General features: G+C 40.4%; 3 protein-coding genes across 3 annotated transcripts in view; 2 read left to right on the forward strand and 1 right to left on the reverse strand.

The window, feature by feature from the left end:
• The first annotated feature begins 119 nt into the window (after positions 1-119).
• LOC149739382 (uncharacterized) lies at positions 120-5285 on the forward strand. Its single transcript, XM_089875801.1, has 11 exons — positions 120-371; positions 583-671; positions 879-993; positions 1203-1413; positions 1744-1871; positions 2169-2365; positions 2986-3247; positions 3486-3634; positions 3880-4035; positions 4365-4503; positions 4763-5285. The coding sequence occupies exons 1-11, from the start codon at positions 120-122 to the stop codon at positions 5156-5158; spliced, it is 2094 nt and encodes a 697-aa protein (XP_089731927.1). The 3' UTR covers positions 5159-5285.
• LOC149739383 (uncharacterized) lies at positions 5172-6170 on the reverse strand. The gene is made up of 3 exons (XM_089875844.1): positions 5973-6170; positions 5571-5693; positions 5172-5476 (listed from the first exon to the last, which is right to left on the reverse strand). Exons 1-3 carry the CDS (start codon positions 6033-6035, stop codon positions 5279-5281), a joined length of 384 nt encoding a protein of 127 aa, XP_089731970.1. The 5' UTR covers positions 6036-6170; the 3' UTR covers positions 5172-5278.
• A 156-nt stretch (positions 6171-6326) lies between these two features.
• The window catches only part of LOC149739384 (dynein axonemal heavy chain 5-like), a 40370-nt gene continuing 24633 nt past the window's right edge, over positions 6327-22063 (forward strand). The window contains exons 1-29 of the mRNA XM_089875848.1: positions 6327-6831; positions 7075-7168; positions 8627-8808; positions 9637-9762; positions 10259-10384; positions 10863-10971; positions 11366-11583; positions 11845-12063; positions 12252-12377; positions 12494-12662; positions 12901-13004; positions 13142-13284; positions 13571-13756; positions 14028-14243; positions 14681-14808; positions 15137-15305; positions 15706-15910; positions 16102-16311; positions 16581-16778; positions 17010-17135; positions 17317-17493; positions 17814-17989; positions 18147-18222; positions 18441-18553; positions 18755-18964; positions 19144-19348; positions 19686-19804; positions 20140-20276; positions 21766-21928. Of these exons, the coding sequence (XP_089731974.1) occupies positions 6820-6831; positions 7075-7168; positions 8627-8808; positions 9637-9762; positions 10259-10384; positions 10863-10971; positions 11366-11583; positions 11845-12063; positions 12252-12377; positions 12494-12662; positions 12901-13004; positions 13142-13284; positions 13571-13756; positions 14028-14243; positions 14681-14808; positions 15137-15305; positions 15706-15910; positions 16102-16311; positions 16581-16778; positions 17010-17135; positions 17317-17493; positions 17814-17989; positions 18147-18222; positions 18441-18553; positions 18755-18964; positions 19144-19348; positions 19686-19804; positions 20140-20276; positions 21766-21928 (4442 nt within the window). The 5' untranslated portion in view covers positions 6327-6819. The remainder of the gene's footprint in view (positions 6832-7074; positions 7169-8626; positions 8809-9636; positions 9763-10258; positions 10385-10862; positions 10972-11365; positions 11584-11844; positions 12064-12251; positions 12378-12493; positions 12663-12900; positions 13005-13141; positions 13285-13570; positions 13757-14027; positions 14244-14680; positions 14809-15136; positions 15306-15705; positions 15911-16101; positions 16312-16580; positions 16779-17009; positions 17136-17316; positions 17494-17813; positions 17990-18146; positions 18223-18440; positions 18554-18754; positions 18965-19143; positions 19349-19685; positions 19805-20139; positions 20277-21765; positions 21929-22063) is intronic.

The following is a 22063-nucleotide window of genomic DNA, read 5'->3' on the forward strand; positions in this document are numbered from 1 at the left end:
CCCACAGATAATTTGCTGAATTAGTTCCTAATTATCGGTACACGAGTTGCTGGTTTTCAGGGGTTTAGATATAACGGCAGGAAATCTAAAACTTAAAAAAAATTAAGGCCAAGCAGAAAATGTTTGTATATTGTTGTCGTAATGAAAATATCTTTCAAGTTTTTTGGTTAAGGTTTTTCATCATGAAAGTTTTTATTTTTTGTTTGTTTATTTTAATTTCTGCAAAATCTTCGCATTCGAACGAAATTGGCCAAGCGTTGGTGAAAATACTTGATCATGTGACAGGGGAAACGACCAATCAGATCGAGGAAAACGTTGGAAGATTTTCAAACCAACCAATCGATGCCCCATCAACGGGGGGAGTCCCCATGGTGAGAATACATTGTTACAATAATTTGTGTGACATCACTGTTGGCACCACACCTGGGGTGGCATGGTTTTCTACACTGCATTAATCAGTAAACATTACAACCAATAAGTTAGATTTGTTTCACAGGATTGTGTATTTAACTTTCCCTGTTGTGTTTTCAATAATTTGGCCCCGTAACGGTATTTTAACGTTTACCATAACATTACCCACAGGTTAAGGTGGGAGATGGAACACTTAGTGGGGTCGACTTACCCGAAGCTCATGCGTTCTACAGCGTACCTTATGGCAAAGTTACTACAAGGTTGGTTGTGAGTTATTGTGTAAATAACGTGATAATTATCCATCGAAAATATGTCTTGTTTATTGATAAATTGTTTTATCTCTTCGAATATGACAACAAAGAGAAGGGAATTAGCAACAAAACGATAATGTCCAAAACACGTTACAGATACATAATATGATCTTCGCTACTGTATTCGAAGAGATATAAACAATTATGTTGTCATAGATTCGGATATTCCACGGCAGCGGACACTCAGGGTGACCTAGATGTTTCAACCATTGACCAACTTGCCTGCTATCAAAGGAAAGCTAATTGCTCAAAAGGTCTTTGTCTTAACAATGTAAGTTATCAAGCAAAATGAAACTTGTTCAATTCTATAACCCTGGTTTTGTTAAGGTTTACCAGCACTTTTAGCGATTATCGACAAAAAAAGACTGCTTTATTTTGATTAAAATGTTGAAGAGAAAATGAAAGTTCTTTAGGATGAAAATGTTTATAAATAAGTCGTTAAATTAAAAACAATTCATTCAATTACTTTCCAACCCCCAGCTTTCGGAGGATTGTTTGGTTCTCAACATCCATGTGCCGACCTCAGTTGACCTTTCCGACCCTCTCACCCCTCCTAGTGACCGACTTCCAGTGTTGCTATGGTTACATGGGGGAGGGTTCGCTACCGGTTCCGGAACGAGCCCATTGTACGATGGAAGATACCTCAGTGATGTCACAAACACCATTGTTGTGTCAATCAACTATAGACTTGGTGGGTGATTGCATTTAGACTTAAGGATACAGGGTTCAGGACTCAATGACTACACTATTGAAGGTGTGTTTATCCGGCTCCAGGGCGCAGTGGTTAGATAAAGTGCCTTTAACCCAAAGGTTAGGGGTTCAAGGCTTGTCCCTGCTACCATTATCACTAATGGATTGTCCAAATTGTTAGCCATAGAAAAAACAATCACCCACAAAGTTACATTCATGGTAACTTGTAAGCAGGCACAAAGTGTATGAAACAGAACACCTGTGTTATAACGACTGTTGTTGCCCCGCCATGCAAGGATAAATAAGTTACATTCATTCTCATTTCCTCCAGGAGCGTTTGGATTCCTGGTTTATGAGGAGAACGGGGAGACGATCGTCAACCAGGGGTTTAGGGATCAACAACTTGCATTACAATGGGTTCAACTTCATATTGGGGGGTTTGGTGGAGATAAAGATAAAGTAAGAGGTTGTGTGTTCAAGTACCGGGGTTGGGGGTGGTTGGTTCAAGTACCGGGGTTGGGGGGTGGTGGGTTCAAGTACCAGGGTTGGGGGTGGTGGGTTCCATTTCATATACATCTTGTGTTACCACCTATGTAACTTTGTTGGTGATTGTTTTCTATGTAAGGCTGATAATTTAGAAAACCCATTTGTTACCACTGGGTTGGAGCAATTGCCGTTTAGTGACTTGCCCAAAAACACATACGCCCACAATGGTGGTATCAAGCCCACCAATGACATCATAATCATGCTCCACAGGTCACAATATACGGCAACAGTGCAGGGGCGCAATCAGTGATGTTTCATTTATTATCGAAACCTAGCTCACCCATGTTTAAACAAGCGAGCATGGAAAGCAATCCTGCTGTGTTTCAATATCAAACACTAGATGAAGCGAAGGAGACGACGTATAACGTGATGAACATGACCAACTGTACCAACATTGAATGTTTAAGGTGGAATATATAATATTGTTTGTAATACATTATAAATCAAAATGTGTATATATTGTTGCTGCCAGGCTCAATGAAATTCTGAAAGATATCTTCTAGTAAAAAAATGTTATAAGATCTGTAAAGACTTTAAATATAATTATTGCGTAACTTCAACAATAATAACATGAATTCAAACCATCTTTTTAAATACGATAGCGAAAATTAAATTAATTAAAACAACAAAGAGAAGATGAAATTAGCAACAAAACGACAGTTGTTAAAACACGCTATGGGTAACAACTACTTGTAATTTACAATGTCATTGTTTATTGCTCCCATATTTAATGTTTGCGCGACTAATTGTTTGTTTTACCTTGAAACATAAATTAGGTCATCAAGTATTCACATGTGACCATATATAGTTAAACATTAAACAAGTTACTTGGGGTCTTGGAGACTTGAGTTCCATGTTATTAATGTTAACACACCAAGTTTTCGTAAGCAGAACAAAAGTAAATATATGATTTACGACATTATATGTTGGGGTATTATGAATGGGAATATAATTATACACACGATACAGAGAAATAATGAGATATATAGTTTTACAGACAATTAAATAAAAGTTACATTTATTACAGACAATTACCCGCAGAAGATTTGGTGAAAGTTGCTTTGAAACTTCAGGTTCGAGCTTTACCATCAGCCGATATTTTCAACATGGTTGAACCGTTCCGCGTCACAATTGATGGGGCAGAGTTTGCTACAGACCCGATGTCAATGTTTGCGGAAGGAGTTTGGAACAAAGATAAACAAATTATAATCGGAACAAACGCGGATGAAATGTCATTTGTTGACGCTTATATACCAGAGGCATTCCCGATGCCGTTCAAAGTGTTTGAAGTGAGTGTTAACTATTAACATGTTGGTGATTTAGAACACTCGTCTGCACATAAGAGGTTTTGGATTTAAAGCTCGGCACTGCCACTGTGGATCCTGATGTTTTGTTGGACAAAATACTTAGCAATAACAGAAATTGCTTAAATTGTTGTAATGACTGTCGTTGCTCTGTCATGCGAGAATGAAAAACTTAAATATAACTGTTGTTTATTCATTCCTGGTAAATTAAACATTTTCACAGAAATTCAACAAGTTTGTGTTTGGTGATGAACTTGGCCAAGAAGTGGCCAACGCATACAAACTACCCGGGGTCGGCGGGGATTATAAACATACGCTTGGAATCGAAATCGCTGATCTGTTTTTCCATTGTCCTGTAAGAATGATGGCCAGGTGGGATTTCTTTTATTTATAATCTTAAAGGATAAATATTTAATGAAACATCATCAGGGTAGAGTCGTTAAGTGTCTTGTTCAAGAACATATCTAGTGTAGCGTGTTTTAACGACTGTTGTTTTGCTGCTAATTTCCTTCTCTTCGTTGTTTTAATTAATTTGATCTTTACTATCGTATTCGAAGAAATGTATAAACCTTTTCTGTTTAATAGTCGACAGCGAGCATGAGGTATATATATTACAGGTTGGCTTCATCCACCACCCCAACGTACATGTATTCGTTCGCTCACGGGATGAATGGAAGTACGTGCGCGGAGGCGTGGGGGGGTGAGGAATTGTGTGGGACGGTGTTTCATGGATCCGAGAACTCATTTTTGTTCAGGACATCACCATTGATCGAGTATGAAAGTGTGGATGGAATTTGTTTATTTATATGGCGGGGCAACGACAGTCATTATAACACGGGTGTTCTGTTTCATACACCTTGTGCCCGCTTTTGAGTTACCATGTATGTAACTTTGTGGGTGATTGTTTTTCTACATAGCTTATAATTTGAACAACCCATTAGTGACCATTGGGTTGGAGCAGTTACTGTTAAATGTCTTGCCCAAGGACACATACACCCACAATGGTAGCAGCAGTGAGCTTTGAACCTGGGGGTTACAGGCAGGTGTGCTAACCACTGTACTTATAAATAAAAACACCTATATAACAATAATGGTTGTCCAGGTACAATGCAACATCTGAGGATAACTACGTGTCCGATGAGTTTAGTTTTTATTGGGGAAACTTTGCCCACTCTGGTGACCCAACAATGGGAGGTGTGATGTCACAAACCTTCCCAGCGTGGCCACAATATACAGCAGAGGTGAGTGGTTAGATTCGAATATTTATCCTTGTATGGCGGGGCAACTAAAATAATAATTTTCTTGCCTGGTGTGTGCACTAATAATGTTTTTTTTGTAAAAACTACGGCAAAATTAAAAATTACAATTAAATAAATGCAACCTTTCCGTTATTTCGTTACAATCAATTAGATTTTTTCACCACTTACAAGTTAGGAGCATGGATCATGTAACCCCTGATCCATCAACAATGTCTGTTGTTCTAACTGTTAATTTTTCCAGGATATTTTGGTGCAGGGTGCTAAAATAGTGTCCAAGTTTAGTGCAGGGTACACAAATATCAAACTTGACTATCCCGACCCCTCCCTTGAGAATGAATACAACAAAGAAATGTGCGACTTCTGGGACAACACTGGGTATTATTCTCCAACCACTTTCACTACTATTGTACCTCCTGACGTCACAACTACCCCGCCTAGTGACGTCACAACTACCCCGCCTAGTGACGTCACAACTACCCTGCCCGGTGACGTCACAACGACTTCCCATAATGACATCACAACCACCACTGTCCTTCCTGCCCAACCAGAGAAGACTACGTCAGGCGGGAAAAGTAGTTTTATGACGTCACAGATGAGCTTGATAATTTGTTTTGTTACGTCACTGTTCATTGTCTAAAAATTCTAGCATGATCGGTGATATCTCTTTATTAATTTAAAAATATGATCATTTACAAAATAAAGGCAAATATGACGTCAACAATGGTTCTTGTAAATCTATTGTTGACTGATTATGACATCACAAACCCCTGTATTGTCTTATCTCATGCTCGCGGTCGAGATGGTAAAACGCTGGGTTGACGTTCTGTGGTTGTCTTCCATAGTATACATACGTCATAACGCGGTCTGTTTCTTCCTCTATGACGTAACGTGACGTCATATAATCTTCTTGTGTAAGATGGGCGTTTGGGTGCGGGTGGCGTTCTAATAAACAGTTCTGTAACAAACATTATGAATGTAACTCGTTTGTGTTATGTTTCATACACCTCGTATGTAACTTTATAATTGTTAGTAATTATACATTGTCTCACCAGTTTCCTTGCGCAGTTAAGTATATTAGCTTGTAGGTCCGTATGCCATAGTTGGAAAGGTTCTCGTTTTTCCATCTTATGCTCGCCAACCAACGTCCATTCTTCGGGGAGGGGATCGCTTGGCTGTGGAACGCTGTGGCTGTTATTAAGGAAATTGCTCCAACCCAGTGGTCACTAATGGGTTGTCCAAATTATCGGCCATATATAAAAACAATCACCAACAAAGTTACATACGTGGTAACTCGTAAGCGGACACAAAGTGTATGAAACAGAACACCACAACAACTGTCTTTGCCCAACCATACAAGGATAAACAAGTTACATCTAATCATACATATACCACGCACATCATGGACAGCAACATATGCATGCAGATGAACCCGACAGCGAGCATGAGGTTACCTGTGACGTATAAGGTCCAAGATGGAAAGAATGAAGCGAAGCTTGACTTCTACGATGCGACATCTTCAACGACTGTTGTTCCAATGTCGATGTAAATACGGTGCAGGTTCTACCATGGGGGGGAACCAGAAACTTCAAAATTGACCTTATGCATGACCTCACGCGCCGTCGCGGTATTCCAGCACATCTAATTGTCTTTCCATTGTTAAACACAATGGAGGACAATGGTTGATTGTCTTGGTTGGGATTGTGGAACAGCTGACAATGGAGGGCTAGGGGATAACGTGATGTTTCGGTAGAAATGTGGAATATTTATTCCACCCACACAGCCCGTTGTAACAACACATATGTTTGTATGGAACGTTTAAATTTGGTACACCGAATGCTCACTTCAAGCGCTCAACTTTTTATATCAAACCTGATGCTTATTGAGACCCTAGCTTTTTTCAACTTAGGCAAGCGAACTGAGGTGTAAACCAGAGTTGGCCCATCACCCGAAAACCAAACTATAATATTCTGTGACGTTACTGGTAGATTCGAACGATCAAAGTGACTTTGAACCCAGCACGTTATAAGGATCGTGTCCTTAACGCGATGATATAAACACCCATTTCACAACAAGCATATGGCTTCGTGTACGCATTGTTGGTGCTGCATTCCTACCCGGCGTCGTTTAAAAATTCCAACCGCGAGACGGCGCACACAAGCCTACTCTTAAACCCCTTTTTCCTTCTCCTTGTTGAATTGAGCGAATCGAGGCGACGTCGCCACTCAAGTTTCAAACCTTTGCACTTGAGACGGCTTAAGAATCGTTGAAGAAATTGAAAAACTTTTCGAGAACTAAGCTATGTCTGTGGAGGTAATTATGCTGCTTGCGTTGTGTGTGGTTTGTAATATAACATAGGCATTATAGTTATATTTATTTATCTCTTCGAAAACGATAGCGAAGATCATCTTATATAAAAATACAATACTTGATAAAACATGTTATGGGTAAAAATTGTAAGATAAAAAATCAGTTATAAAAGCGTGGCTGTTGCACCAAAACGACTTTTTATATTTTTTTTAATATAAAAATTAGAATAAGATTTCTATATTTTAGGCAGAACCTGGTTTGGGTGAGAAGGAAACTGGGAAACCCCCTTCCCCAAAACCGGATACCGAGGGTTCGTCGTCACCCACAGGAAATAAACAAGGTGGGTGAAAAAGGGGGTTATAAAGGGTTTAAAACGGGGTTGAACGGGGTGGGGCAAGATGGTTACCATTAGCAACATAAAATGCCGTATTTCTTAATCTTGTTTTCAAATTAAAAACGCAGTTTTAGATTCGTGATGATACGATTATATAAATGCTGTCCCATCTTACCCCAACCCACTACATATGTAAGAGGCATACCGCGGAGGGAGGGAGGGTGTAAAAGTTGCCACACGATCCTCGGTAGATGTTGATGGTTCTAAATATAAACGACGTGTGGGGTTCACGTTTGTTCTTGAAACTCTAGAAAAATTATTAAAAACCAAATATTATTAAACATTGCTTCAAAATAAACAAGGAACCGAGTTGAACCCAAGACATGGGTCATCATTATCGCGTCACAAACGACACATTATCTCCCATTATTACGAAACAATACAATCACGCCGGTGAAGCGTGGGTTCTATCACGTGATAATTACGCTCGCTCTGATTGGACGATCATCATCACGTGATATCGGATCACCTTTTACCGATTTAATCGATTGTTACGTCATTATGTCATCAAACAATGGTATGTTTGTTACGAACATTAAGGTCCGAAACAGTAGATCAGTGTATATGACGTCATATATGATATTATACTGAACAGTTATGACGTTTATAGTGGGGTGGGGTAAGATGGTCCATGTTTTTATTCTCTTTTATCGTCTCATTTGTTGGTAAACAAAGAAAATTTACAGAATTCTATAAACGTATCCCCACGACTCCAATGAACCGTTGTTAGAACACGACTACGAAATACGGGATATTAGGCGCTACCATCACTACTATAATTAAATTTCATTGAAACGCCGCGAAACTCGCGATGCCGGTTGTGACGTATCAATTACACTTGTCATATCAAATCCTGTTGTTGCGTAATAATGTTGCATTGTCTTGAGCGCTTGGGGTATCATAGTGGGCATTGTTCGTCATCAAAGCAAGCATGTTTTACTAGAACTCGATACCGGTGTGATAAAAATAAGCCATTGTTTCGTTTAAATTTCATCCATTGTTACAAGGTCATACGTGGATAGAAAGCATTGTTACGTAACTATGTATAGTGTGACGTTTATTTTTATTTTAACATGACTTAATTATTAGAGCCATGGCACAGGGGTTGCATTCGTATTTAAACTATAGAATATAAGTTCGGTACTCGACGCTACTGCCATTGTGGGTGTATGTGTCCTTGGGCAAGACACTTAACAGCAATTGCTCCAACCCAGTGGTCACTGACGGTCTGTACAAATTATTAGTCATATAGAAAAACAATCACCCATAAAGTTACATATGTGGTAACTTGTAAAAGGACACGGAGTGTATGAAATAGAACACCCGTGTTATAACGACTTCATTTTGCCATACAAAGATAAATAAGTTAGTTACATACAATCTTATTTAACATTTTATCTTCAGTCGAAACTGCGGATTCGAAACCTGAAACATCAGCGCCCACTACCGATGGAGCTAACGTCAATCCAGCCACCACTACTGGCGCTGCGAACTTCGGTTCGAAACGTAGGAGAGTGGGAGGGGCGGCTGGTGGTCAAGCCCACCGACGTGTGACGTCACAACAAGCCCAGTCAACCGCGACGCCGGTAAGTTACGTCATAGTTAATAACAAACATGGAAATATATCGATTGACAAGGTATATGACGTAATATTATAGTTATTGTGACGTGTTTATGTGTCGCAAATTTGATGTAAATGATTATGACGCTCTACTTTTTACCCATAGCGTAATTTCCTCCTTTTTGTTGTTTTAATGAATATTACCTTCGCTGTCGTACTCAAAGTGATATTAAATTCATATCATACCGAAACTATAAGTTTCAATAACGAACAATAAGTAATAATAGTATTAACAAGAACAACAATGGTGTGGCGATAATTGTTCTTGTTTATTCACGAAGTCGATTAATTACGTTCTAGTGCTTCACAAATAATATCAATTCGGTTTCGAAAGTTAATCATTCCTGGATTTGTCTGGTCTACGTTAACATCACAATGGTTCAATACCTGTAGTAGTAATGCGAGTATACTTACCGCATGGGTGTGTGTGAATATATATATGGTAGCACCGCGGGTGTCGAAACCGCACCGCAGTTGCTAAGCGATGGGACAAGCAAGTTTATGACGAAATACAAAGCAAATCCCAGTATTCGAAACATCGCGATGAGCAGAACGCGACAACATTCCATTTCTATCGAAGAATCGGATAAATTGGTTTGTTACGTCATAATTAAAAGTTTATTCTCTAATAACGTTCGCTGTGACGTCAGAATAGAGTTTTATGTTTGGTGTGAATTATAAGTTGTTACGTCACAACTGAGTTTGTTTATACGAAAATGCATCGCGATTTGTTTGTTAGATGTGGCGTTGAATTATGAGTTGTGACGTCATAATGCCGTTTATTACGTCACAGGGAGGAGGAAAGAAGAACGTCGTGTTATCTGGTGACGCTATGAAAGAAATGGCGAGGCAAGCTAAGGCGATGCGTGAAGATAGAAGGGCGGGGTTGGATGCGAGGCATAAGTGGATTATATCAAAGGTGGGGTTGGGGGGGGTTGTGTGTATATGGTGTATATGTTATTGTGTGTATGTGATGTATATGTTATTGTATGTATATGGTGTATATGTTATTGTGTGTATATGTTATTGTGTGTATATGGTGTATATGTTATTGTGTGTATGTGATGTATATGTTATTGTGTGTATGTGATGTATATGTTATTGTATGTATATGGTGTATATGTTATTGTATGTACTCTGGTGTTTATTGATGAAAGGTATACGTGGATTATATCAAAGGTGATTATGTGTGTATGTTGTTGTATATACAGGTTGTATACGGTATAGTTGGTAATATATATGTGTATGCTGACCATTATGTATGTATGTAGTGTGAATTGCACGGTACGTACGTTACACCGTTGGCATATGTTACGTACTACAACGTCATTCAATACGTCACGCATATTACGTGACGTCACCCACTGCTAAAGTCGTCCGCTTTACGTCATTGTGACGTCATTACTTACCCATAGGTAGCGGAAGCAATGCGCGTTGAAGACGTGATGGTTGAAGAACAAATTATCAGCGATGAAAGATTCGAACTCATGGATTCTTTCTTTGCGCCCGACGGGTCCAAGAAACTCATGTTCTTTTATCAGGTATTGAAGCAGATGGGTTGTTTGAATAACATAAAACAACGGGGGTGGAATTAGCAGCTAAACGGTAGTCGTTAAAACACGCTACGGTTAAAACTACTTGAGAAAAGTGTTAAATAAAAGCGTGGCTGCCAAATCTGCTGTTTTGATCTTACTGTGATGAAAGCGACCTCGAAACGTCAGAGTAACAAATTGTGTAGAGGTTTGTTATAATTCGTGTGAATATAAATAGTAGTCATCATGCTATGTGGCATATGTACACACAAATATTGGTATATATGACGACTACATCTAGATTCGCGTGTGTGAACTAGATATCCCACCATGTTATGTAGAAATACCACAGTTATTGCGCATTAAGAGTAAATTGAACAAGAAAACTATTATTTAACACGCAGCACCCTTATATGGTATCTAAAAATACTCGAATGAAATTATAATGATAGTTTGTTTTGTAACAATAACGATTATGACATCACAGGAGAGCCAATCCAACCGTGAGACGTCATACAGCAGAGCCGACATGGCGAGCGTTCATCCAAACGCGGTTGCGAAGGAAAAACTTTTTTTAACGACTGGAGATTTAGAACGTAAGTATTGTTACTATTGAATATTATTTATGATGTCATAAACATGTTTTAACTATGTTCTGGAATATGTCACGTCATAAATGGGGATTTTTTGGCGGGAAATATCAAAAGTTATAACACGGGTGTTTATTTATACACCTGTGCCCGCTTACAAGTTACCACATATGTAACTTTGTGGGTGATTGTTTTTGTGTATTGCTGATAATTTGGACAACCCATTAGCGACCACTGAGTTGAAGCAATTGGCGTTTAGTGTCTTGCATACACCTACAATTAGTAGTGTGCGTCCCCCCCAACAAGATACTACCTATATGCGTACGTTCCAACCGCTGACTATATACGTACGTTTCAATCACCGTCCTGTAGCATCGCACTGATAACAGTATCTTCACAGCTTTGACTGGTATCTGCTATTTCTTCGTGCGCACGATCACCAAGGCGATAACAACATCTAACTTGGCCAATGAAGTGAACTTTGGGGTGATTGACGCATCTGGAGGTAACTTACTCAAAGGAATTGAGGATTTGTTGTCAAAAGTAATGGTTCCTGCGCTCAAGGCTCAGGATAAATGGGGACAACTGACAGCTGATGGCTCAAGTAACCAACAACAGGTGGGTTCGGTTTTCAATCTCGATTTAAAGCCATGAATGCTTTATAACGAAGTACTACATTGCTAACCCTTGACCCCCGACCTTATTTCCCCTTTCTTTCTCTTTTTCCACTATCTCTCTTTTTTGTTATGATGCCACAAGGATTGTACATTATTACCAGAGATTCAAGTCCATCTACATCACCTTACCCCCTAGTATTATTGAGTTGTCCTACTTCATCTTCGTATTTGAAAGGTTAAAGGTGATGTCATGTTGTTGCAGATTGATGATTTCATCGAATCCATCGAGAAGTTTGTCGTCACATTATCTACAGCTCGCTCCAACATGGAGGGAAAGTTCGAGTTGGAGGACGTGGATATTGGGTACAACCTCGATCATGTGAGGGGACCCCAGGATTATGCGCAAGTTGTTGGGTCAAACTTGGATATGGTGGAGAAACTGGAAGGTGTTTTGAATGGATGGTGCAAACAAATTGACCAGGTGTGTTTCAGTGTGGAAAGTGGTGAAACTAATTCAAGTTTGTTGTAAGTGGGCACGAGGTGTATGGAACAGAACACCCAAGTTATAACGACAGTCGTTGCCCCGCCATGCAAGTGTAAATAAGTTACATTTAATTGTTTAAGTGTCAGTCAAATACATCTCAAATTTTCCCCTCAACCCACACCCAGGTTCTCGCGGAGAGCGAACAGATGCGAAAAGAGGCGGACGACATCGGCCCCGCTGCCGAGCTGGATCATTGGAAACAACGGATGACAAAGTTTAGTTCGTTGCTTGATGAAATTAAAACGCAACGAGTAAGTTGTTTATGGTTGTCTTATGTTCACAATGGGTATGGTTTGGTGATTCCTAAGTAATCAATCATGCATACTTCTATAGTTGTGTTTGATTGACAGCTGACTTTGATTGGCAGGTGCGGACAGTGATAGGAATCCTGCATGTTGCGAAATCACGAACGCTCCGTGTGTGGAAGACACTGGATTCAAGGATCACTGACGCCGCTAACGAGGCTAAGGACAACGTCAAGTATCTTTATACACTCGATAAATTCTTTGGCCCTCTGTCCAAGTGTACACCACAGGGTAGGCTATGCTGGTAGAATATGTCTTTCAACCATAAGTTTTGTATTTTTGTTTTATCGTGGTATAATGGTGATTGTTTTACCGTTACTTCTCGTTTCTTCTTTTTGCTTTTGTAAACTTTTCTGATCTTCATTATCGCGACCAAAGAGACCAATTTATTTTATTAATATTATTATAACATTATTCACAAATAACCCAAACAAACACTACCCCGTGATCTTCACCCCACTATCATCAGGTATGATTGAAGTTCTTCCTGGTTTAATGAACAGCATCCGAATGATTCACAGCATCTCACAATTCTACAACACCTCCGAACGCATGACGTCATTGTTCGTCAAGGTACATTGTGATGTCATAATCTATTTTACAATGGAAAATATTTTAAACTTTGTCAAGATTTTTTTTTTTAATTTAAAAAATCTTATTTTTTGTTATATTGTTGTTACTTCCCCCACCTAAATTAATCCCCTCCCCAGGTAACCAACCAAATGATCACGACATGTAAGCATTATATAATGGGGGGCAAGGAGAGAGTGTGGGATATAGAACGAGGCTTATTGTTGGAAAGGATCGAGAATTGTCGGAAACTTAACGAAGAATATCAACGAGCTTTCCACAGGTGAGGCTGCACACTTCAATATAGGTGTATGTTGTGCAACTACAATATGTTGTTGGTACCAGGCTTGAAAAATATACAAGTGTAATAATAAGTGAAATGCATTAAATACTTTAAATTCTTGGTCTGTATGACGCTGTTGTAAATTGCTTAGCGAGCTTCTAACCCAAAGGTTAGAAGTTCAAGGCTCGATGCTGCCACCATTTTGACGCTTGTGTTTTTAAGTAATTGCTCCACAGTAGGGCTCCATGCACCGTATATGATAATATTACAACCAACCACATCCCAGGACCAAGGCAAAGTTGAAGGAGAATCCCAAGGAGCGACAATTCGAGTTCAGCGAGAACTATATATTTGGGAAGTTTGATACTTTTTGTACACGCTTGCGCAAAGTATGGGAGATGGTGTCGACTATGAAACAATTTGCGGCGCTTAAAGATATTCGGATGGATGGGATCGACGCGCTTTATATCAAGTATGTTGGATGTGGGGGCTAGTGGTTGGGTGAATATAGTGTTGGATAGATATGCGAGTGTAGCAAAGGAAGTTGGTTGAATATTTTACACTAAATGCAAACCTTACTTGATTAGATTCGGTTTATTTAAATATTTTGTCCAAATAAACCACTTCTGTGAAACATTTAAACGAACTTTGGATTATTTTGTTTTAATGTAATGTATATTTGAAAATATATAATGTATGATAAATTAAAACTTTATGGTTGGTTATTGATTCCACCACCTCAGGTACCAGAACATGGTCGCAAACGCTGAGAAGAAAAAATACGACGTGTTGGATCACAGGAAAGCAGAGTTTGAGGGCGATTACCTTGAGTTTCGAACACAAGTTGACGCACTGCAGTTGTCGATGCAAACGTACATGGACTCGTGGTTTGAGAAATCGCTCAGCACCGAATATTTGTTGCAACTTTTATCAAAGTTTGAAGCCATCAGTGGATCAGCGTGAGTGATTTTGTTTGGTTTATTTTAACATCGGATGAATTGAAATTTATTGAGAGCAAAACAATTTATCTCTAATGTCAGACTTTTTATAATTTGCTGTTTTTATTTGTTTATATTTTGAATGAATGAATGTAACTTACTTTATCCTCGCGTGTCCGGAAAACGACCGTCGTTATAACACGGGTTTAACACCTCGTGCCAGCATACGAGTTACCATGTATGTTACTTTGTGGGTAATTATTTTTTGGGGATTTTTTCTTTTTTTTATGTATGGCTGATAATTTAGACAACCCATTAGTAACCACTGGGTTGGAGCAATTGCCGTTAAGTGTCTTGCTTAAGGACACATACGCCCACAATGGTGGCACCGAAGAGTTTCGATGCATCGATTTTTCAGAACATGCAACCCATACCTTTAATATATCAATTATTTACAGCTTGGATATCACGGAGAAATATTCGTTTCTACTCGGTAAATATTCCAAGGACCTTGATAGTGTAAAGAAAGCCTACCAGAAGTTTAAACAAGACCCTCCAATTGCAAGGAATATGCCCCCTATATCAGGTGGGGTTTATTACTAAGTGCTGGTAGAGTGGGGTGTAAAAGACTTACGCGTACTTTCCCAACAATTACATTTTAAATATTTGCAACCCACTGTGAGTTGCGGTTTAACAGCCACGGTTTTTAACCAAATTTAATTTATTTTATCAATTGCTTGTTAGACCGACTGTTGTTTTACAATCAACACTCATCTTTTTAATACATTATTTGATTATGACCATTGTTATTATAATGGAAGGGAAGCTTATGTTATATCAACCACAAATGCGCCCTAGTTTATAACTTAATGGTACCAACTAAAACCCCACCAACGAGCCCTAAACCCCCACAGGCAAAATAGCATGGGCTCGTCAACTTTATCGCAAGATATCTCTCCCGATGGATTTCTTCCAAGAAAAAGAAGAAGTTTTGAAAACTCCTGAAGGGAAGAAGATCGTGAGGAGTTTCAATAAGTTGGCAGCCGTGTTGCTTGAGTATGAGATCCTTTACCACAGAGCATGGTGAGTGGTTATTGTTTATTACTGTTTCTGGAGAAATATAAGATGTTTTCGGGTGTTGGGGTAATGCGCCAAATCTGACCTAAATTTCATTTTTTTTTCAAGGTCCTTACCCCCATAGAACAGAATATATTCTTATTATCTGTGCTCCGGCTATATAGTTCAAACATCTGCCTGTAAAGAATAGAATACAGGTTGCAACCCCATAATACTGTCATCCACGCAGTATGAGAATAAAGTTTTATCCATTCTTCAACTTGGTTTGAGTTGCTTTTAAATTAGTTTTACACTATGAAGCCTAACAACATTCTACTATAAATAATTTATATACGTGGTACGAGGTAAGTAGAACAGAACAGCCGTGTAAACTTACTCAACAATAAGTTATATCTTCCACACCCAGGTGCAAAGCAGTGGATGTTGTAAAGACGGGATTATCCGCTTCCATTCTTCTACGTCACCCCGAAACACGCAAACTATTCGTCAACTTTGACCCTTCCATCTGGGAATTGATGTCCGAGACGAAATATTTCACGAAGATAGGGCTTGAGATTCCCGATCCTGCGTTCAGGCTTTGCCTCAAAGAAAATGAGATTAATGGGCACAGGGTGAGGAGGGGAGATTGCGAATGCTGCGTTTGTGTGTGTAACTTGTTTATCTTCGCATGGCAGGGCAACGACAGTCGTTATAACACGGGTGTTCTGTTTCATACACCTCGTGCCCGCTTACAAGTTACCACGTATGTAACTTTGTATAGGTTCTGCTTTATTTTATATTAACCCAACCATTATTCCCACAGAACAACTTAACTGTGATGATCCGTACATTCGAAGACATGACGGAGGGGATCTCCCCGTTATTGAGCCCGCTGCTCAAACCATTTGTATCAAGAGTGGAAGGGAAGATCCAGATAGGGCTGACCCAGCTCAACTGGAACTCGATGAACATCGACAAGTTTATTAAAGATGTCTATGTTTCTATGGATGAACTCAAACTTATAATTAAACGGGTGAATATGCTCACATTGGTTTATTAAAATATTGTGATCATTCCGTTACGACTCTACCAGGCATAATGAACAACATTGTTTGGCCTGTTGTATAAAAATGTGGTTTTTAATCCAATGTTTTGATTTTATTTGGATTTGCTGGAAAATCTTAAAATACACCTGTAGCTTGTTTTAACGACTGTAGTTTTGCTGCTATTTTCCTTCTCTTCATTGTTTTCATCGATTTGATTGCGATTGTGATTGAAGATAGAACCAATATTTGTTGTTAGATCGAAGACATCAAGGAATGTCGTATCAACAAGGAATTGGACGAGATGGGCATGACAGCGCTGTGTGACATGCCTAGTGAAGATGCCGTCACTTGCGAAGGGTTTCTTCAACTTACGGATGCAGTTATAGCGACATCAAGTGCTAGTTTGGTGGCGGGGAGCGCTGCGGTGGAGAAGGCGGTGTTCGATGTTATTGAGGTGAGGTGGGGAGGGGAAAGACGGGACGGGGTGTTTAGTTAGTTTATTTGCATACCCACTTTCAATGTCATATACAGGTTATTTTTTATCAGGGTGAATGACACAACAGCAGGAAACACTTAGCAAATAAGTGCTAAAACAGCTGATTTAGAAAACTAACGCAGTATTCATGTTTCTGTCCGCAACAGTTACACCATTGTACTTCCTATATAACATGATTAACACCCACAGATGTTGAAACTTGAATACACCGAAGCCGAACTCGCACAACTTGAAGCGCAAGCAAAGTCCGAGAACTTCCCCGTGTGGTATTATTCATTGATGGGCCATGTTTGCCAGAGGAACACCGACGCACTGGTGGGTGGGGGTGTATTACTATATATGTTCAACAGTGCTACGAAATATGTGACATTATGTTGAGATGATGCCATTTCAGGCAAAATATCACTTGTATGGTAAACTATTGGTTGGACTTTACTTCAGTTTGTTCTCCTTTTCTTAATTGTTTTAATCAGCAATCCCCTCAACCCCCCTTCAGGTGAAATGCACTCGCTTGTCGTTGGACTCGATCAAGCGTCGGTTGCAACAATCAAACAAATACCAAACCTCCCAACTTACGGGGTCCGATGTTACCAAGAAACCACCGTTGTTTAAATCGCAAATCATCCTATCGTTGCCGCAGATCGTGATGAAACCGAGCCTCGATGAAATACAGGTACAGGGTTTGGGTTTGATTGTTGTTTAATAATAACTGCAACGTCTGTAAGGGTGTAACGTTGCGCCTTTTATTGAAAACATTATTCCTTACTTTTTTACCAATAAGCGTGTTTTAACAACTGTTGTTTTACCGTTACTACCCGTCTTTTCGCTTTCGTCAACTTTCTTGTTCTTCGTTATCGAGACCAAAGAGACGAAATAAATTTCATTTGTTTATTTCTGTAAACATTTGCATATTCTGATCATTGGGAATATTTTTAATCCATGAACAACATTGGCGTGTTGGTAAAACCCCTCCCCCACCCATATTATACACAGGGAATATTAAACAAAGCCATCGAACAAATCTTAAACGCGACGACCAATGTTGAGTTATGGAAACAAGCGGATCTTCATTACGTTCAACAACAAATGGAAGCGGAAGCCATGAGGAAAATGGGGGAGGATATTAAAACACAGATCAAACAACCAAAACCATTGCACAAGCAGATAAGGTGGGTGTGGGGGGTGCTATGGTGGGGTGGGGTAAGTTGGTGCAGTGACCCATAAAATAAGGTCCACCATAAAATAAGTTCCACCCATAAAAGAAAATGTATGCTTAGTGTTGATAGCATTTAATCTTTCAAACAATAACTTTCTGTTTATTTACAGCGAACACAAAGATGTTTTGAAAGTTGTCGTTGCTTTGCATTCCGTCGTCAGTTCGTTGAAGAGTGATTGTGAATCGGTGAGTGGGGGGTGGGGGTTTAAACCCGGTGTGTTTTGTTTATAAATGACAGTCGTTATAACACGGGTGTTCTGTTTCATACACCTCGTGTCCGCTTACGCGTTACCACGTATGTAGCTTTGTTGTTGTTTGTTTCAAATGGCTAATAATTTGTACAACCCGTTAGTGACCGCTAGGTTGAATCCACCAACACAGAAGTTAAACTTATGTTATTCCAGCTTCTCGGGAACTTCAGCGGGTTTAGTGAGATATGGCTGGAGGATCCGCAGCAGAAGATTGAGGAGTTTGTGGGATCGACTCCCGTGTACTCAGAGTATGAGGCGCAGATAAGGTGGGTTGGGGCTGGGGTTAGCGGGGTTGGGGTCAGATAAGGTGGGTGTGGTTGGGGGGCGGATAAGGTGGGTGGCGGGTTAACAATGTTTTTTTAATGTAAAGATATTTGTTTGTGGTTGGTTGGCATTACCCAGCAGCAGGTTGTAATTAAATATTGGGGATTGTAAAAAGTTATGTTACAATTTACCCCCCACCCCAGGTATTACCACCGATTGGAATCGAAAGTGGAAGATCTCCCGTCAAGTTACCAAGTTGGCTCCGTCCTGTTCGAAGCTGAAGGGTTGAAACTAGCGTTGCAGCAAGAATGTAAAGCGTGGAAACGAGCTTTCGGGAACGCACTTAACGATAAAGCGGGCTCGGAAATGGACAATATTTTCACATTCATTGATTCGCTCAGCAAGAGGATGGGGTGAGTGGAAGTTTCAATATTTGTGAATATAAGATGTTTTATACCTCTTCTGCATGGCTAGTTTGTAAGTTGTTTAGATTTGTATTGAGCTTTTATTTCTGTTTGTCCAAAAGCGTGTAATAATGACTGTTGTTTAACCGTTACTTTGTGGATATATATGATGTCTATGATATTTACAGACGAGGCATCAACGACCTCGACGACGTGCGTGGGGCGATGGCCGCATTACGAGAGATCCGTGAAGCGCAATCGAAGATAGATATGACCATCGGGCCGGTTGAGGAAAGTTACGCGTTGCTTAATAAGTTGGAACTTGTTTATAACGATGGAAATGCCGAGAAAGTTGATGGGTTGGCTTACCAATGGAAGAACTTGCTTGGATCCGTAAGTTTGTAGTGGATGATGTTGTTGTATGAGGGCGTCTGCCTCTAGGGATAATGGGTTCAAGGCTCGTCGCTGCTACCATTGTGGACGTATGTATCCTTAGCAAGACTTAACGGCAATTGCTCCAACCCAGTGGTCACTAATGGGTTGTCTAAATTATACAGAATAAAATGATAAACGTCAACGCTAATTTAATGTTACAGAACCTTCTAAGATCTTCTGGAATAAAAATAATGAGATAATAAACAAAAATGTAGATTAATTTATTCCATAAGATAAGTTCCTGATAAACATAATAACAACAACTCCATAATATTTACCCCTCCCCCCCCCCAAGGTTGTGACGACCCAATCTACGCTTCTTGTTGTCCAACCTGGTTTTAAAACCGACTTATTGTCGGGTGTGGAAAAGTTTCATGTCGATACCAACGAGTTTTATAAAGATTATGAGGATAAGTATGTTGATTATTATGTGGGGCTGGTCTGTTATTCTCAAGTTAAATACTAATGTTGAATGGATGATCCTTTAATAGGTTTGCTTACTTTTTTTATACTTACCTATGTTATAATATCTTGACTAATTTTTAATTATTTTTATATAAGTTGCATCTTAACAGTTAAAACTAAACAGTTGAAACAATAAATACTTCCAACACCAATGTATGTTTCACATATATTAACCCCCCATCAATAAATGTCATTTATAATTGGAAAATATTTATTTTTTATTATAAAAAAGCTAAAACCTCCATATATTAAATATTACCAAATCCCCCCCCCCCCCCCCCCAGAGGGCCGAACATGCAAGGGATTCCACCTCGTGAAGCGAGCGATCGACTCCAAATATTCCAAACAAGATTCGATGAATTGTGGAGAAAGTATCAAACCTATTCGGGCGGTGAAGAACTGTTTGGACTCGCTGTGACAGGTGGGTGAGGGGTTCAAATACCACCTTGGTGGGTTAGGGGTTCAAATACCACCTTGGTGGGTTGGGGTTCAAATACCACCCTGGTGTGTTGGGGTTCAAATACCACCTTGGTGGGTTGGGGTTCAAATACCACCCTGGTGGGTTGGGGTTCAAATACCACCCTGGTGTGTTGGGGTTCAAATACCACCCTGGTGGGTTGGGTTCAAATACCACCTTGGTGGGTTGGGGGTTCAAATACCACCCTGGTGGGTTGGGGGTTCAAATACCACCTTGGTGGGTTGGGGTTCAAATACCACCTTGGTGGGTTGGGGTTCAAATACCACCCTGGTGGGTTGGGGTTCAAATACCACCCTGGTGTGTTGGGGTTCAAATACCACCTTGGTGGGTTGGGGGTTCAAATACCACCCTGGTGGGTTGGGGGTTCAAATACCACCCTGGTGGGTTGGGGGTTCAAATACCACCCTGGTGGGTTGGGGTTCAAATACCACCCTGGTGTGTTGGGGTTCAAATACCACCTTGGTGGGTTGGGGTTCAAATACCACCCTGGTGGGTTGGGGGTTCAAATACCACCCTGGTGGGTTGGGGTTCAAATACCACCCTGGTGGGTTGGGGTTCAAATACCACCCTGGTGAGTGAGGGGTTCAAATACCACCCTGGTGAGTTGAGGTTCGAATACCACCTTGGTGGGTTGGGGGTTCAAATACCACCCTGGTGGGTTGGGGGTTCAAATACCACCCTGGTGGGTTGGGGGTTCAAATACCACCCTGGTGGGTTGGGGGTTCAAATACCACCCTGGTGGGTTGGGGTTCAAATACCACCCTGGTGTGTTGGGGTTCAAATACCACCTTGGTGGGTTGGGGTTCAAATACCACCCTGGTGGGTTGGGGGTTCAAATACCACCCTGGTGGGTTGGGGTTCAAATACCACCCTGGTGGGTTGGGGTTCAAATACCACCCTGGTGAGTGAGGGGTTCAAATACCACCCTGGTGGGTTGGGGTTCAAATACCACCCTGGTGGGTTGGGGTTCAAATACCACCCTGGTGTGTTGGGGTTCAAATACCACCTTGGTGGGTTGGGGTTCAAATACCACCCTGGTGGGTTGGGGGTTCAAATACCACCCTGGTGGGTTGGGGTTCAAATACCACCCTGGTGGGTTGGGGTTCAAATACCACCCTGGTGAGTGAGGGGTTCAAATACCACCCTGGTGGGTTGGGGTTCAAATACCACCCTGGTGGGTTGGGGGTTCAAACACCACCCTGGTGGGTTGGGGGTTCAAATACCTTTCAAGCCTGGAACCCGAAACCTTCATTTAAAAGGTGTTTGTTACAAACCACACCCCCCATGAATAGCTGGACGGTTTGTAGTGGTTAGATTGAACGGCGTAATATATATATATGTGAGGTGCTGCAGTGAAGCTTACCCCAACACCCATAGCTGTGGGCCAGAGTTTACCCCATAACCCCGCCATAACAACCAACTTTCACCCCAGAATACCCGGACCTGCAGCGTATCAAACGTGAGCTAACGTTGCTACAGAAGCTGTACGGGTTGTACAACAATGTGATTGAGAGCGTGAACGGGTATTACGACATCTTGTGGCTCGAACTTGAGATTGAAAAGATCAACCAGGAACTACTGGATTTCCAAAACAAGTAAAATATTTAGTGATTTCAATATTTCTAAGTCCTTGAGGCTTAGGGCAACCTCGACAAGAACCCTAGTAACATTTGTCGGGCAAGTGTCACGTTTTTTTTATTTCAAAGTTAATTCCTAATATTACCCCTATA

This window comes from Ciona robusta, chromosome 3 (genome assembly GCF_009617815.1).
Source record: "Ciona robusta chromosome 3, ASM961781v2".
NCBI classification, from domain to species: Eukaryota; Metazoa; Chordata; class Ascidiacea; order Phlebobranchia; family Cionidae; genus Ciona; species Ciona robusta.

Bases quoted from the DNA above. Each gene is read 5' to 3' on its own strand.
- LOC149739382 (XM_089875801.1), top strand. From the start codon at position 120: ATGTTTGTATATTGTTGTCGTAATGAAAATATCTTTCAAGTTTTTTGG. The intron at 2,366-2,985 runs GTGGAATATATA...CATTTATTACAG, and splicing joins ACCAACATTGAATGTTTAAG to ACAATTACCCGCAGAAGATT. The intron at 4,504-4,762 runs GTGAGTGGTTAG...TAATTTTTCCAG, and splicing joins GGCCACAATATACAGCAGAG to GATATTTTGGTGCAGGGTGC.
- LOC149739383 (XM_089875844.1), bottom strand. From the start codon at position 6,035: ATGTCGCATCGTAGAAGTCAAGCTTCGCTTCATTCTTTCCATCTTGGA. The intron at 5,694-5,972 runs GTAACCTCATGC...AGCGTTCCACAG, and splicing joins TTGGACCTTATACGTCACAG to CCAAGCGATCCCCTCCCCGA. The intron at 5,477-5,570 runs GTGAGACAATGT...TGTTTGTTACAG, and splicing joins TTAACTGCGCAAGGAAACTG to AACTGTTTATTAGAACGCCA.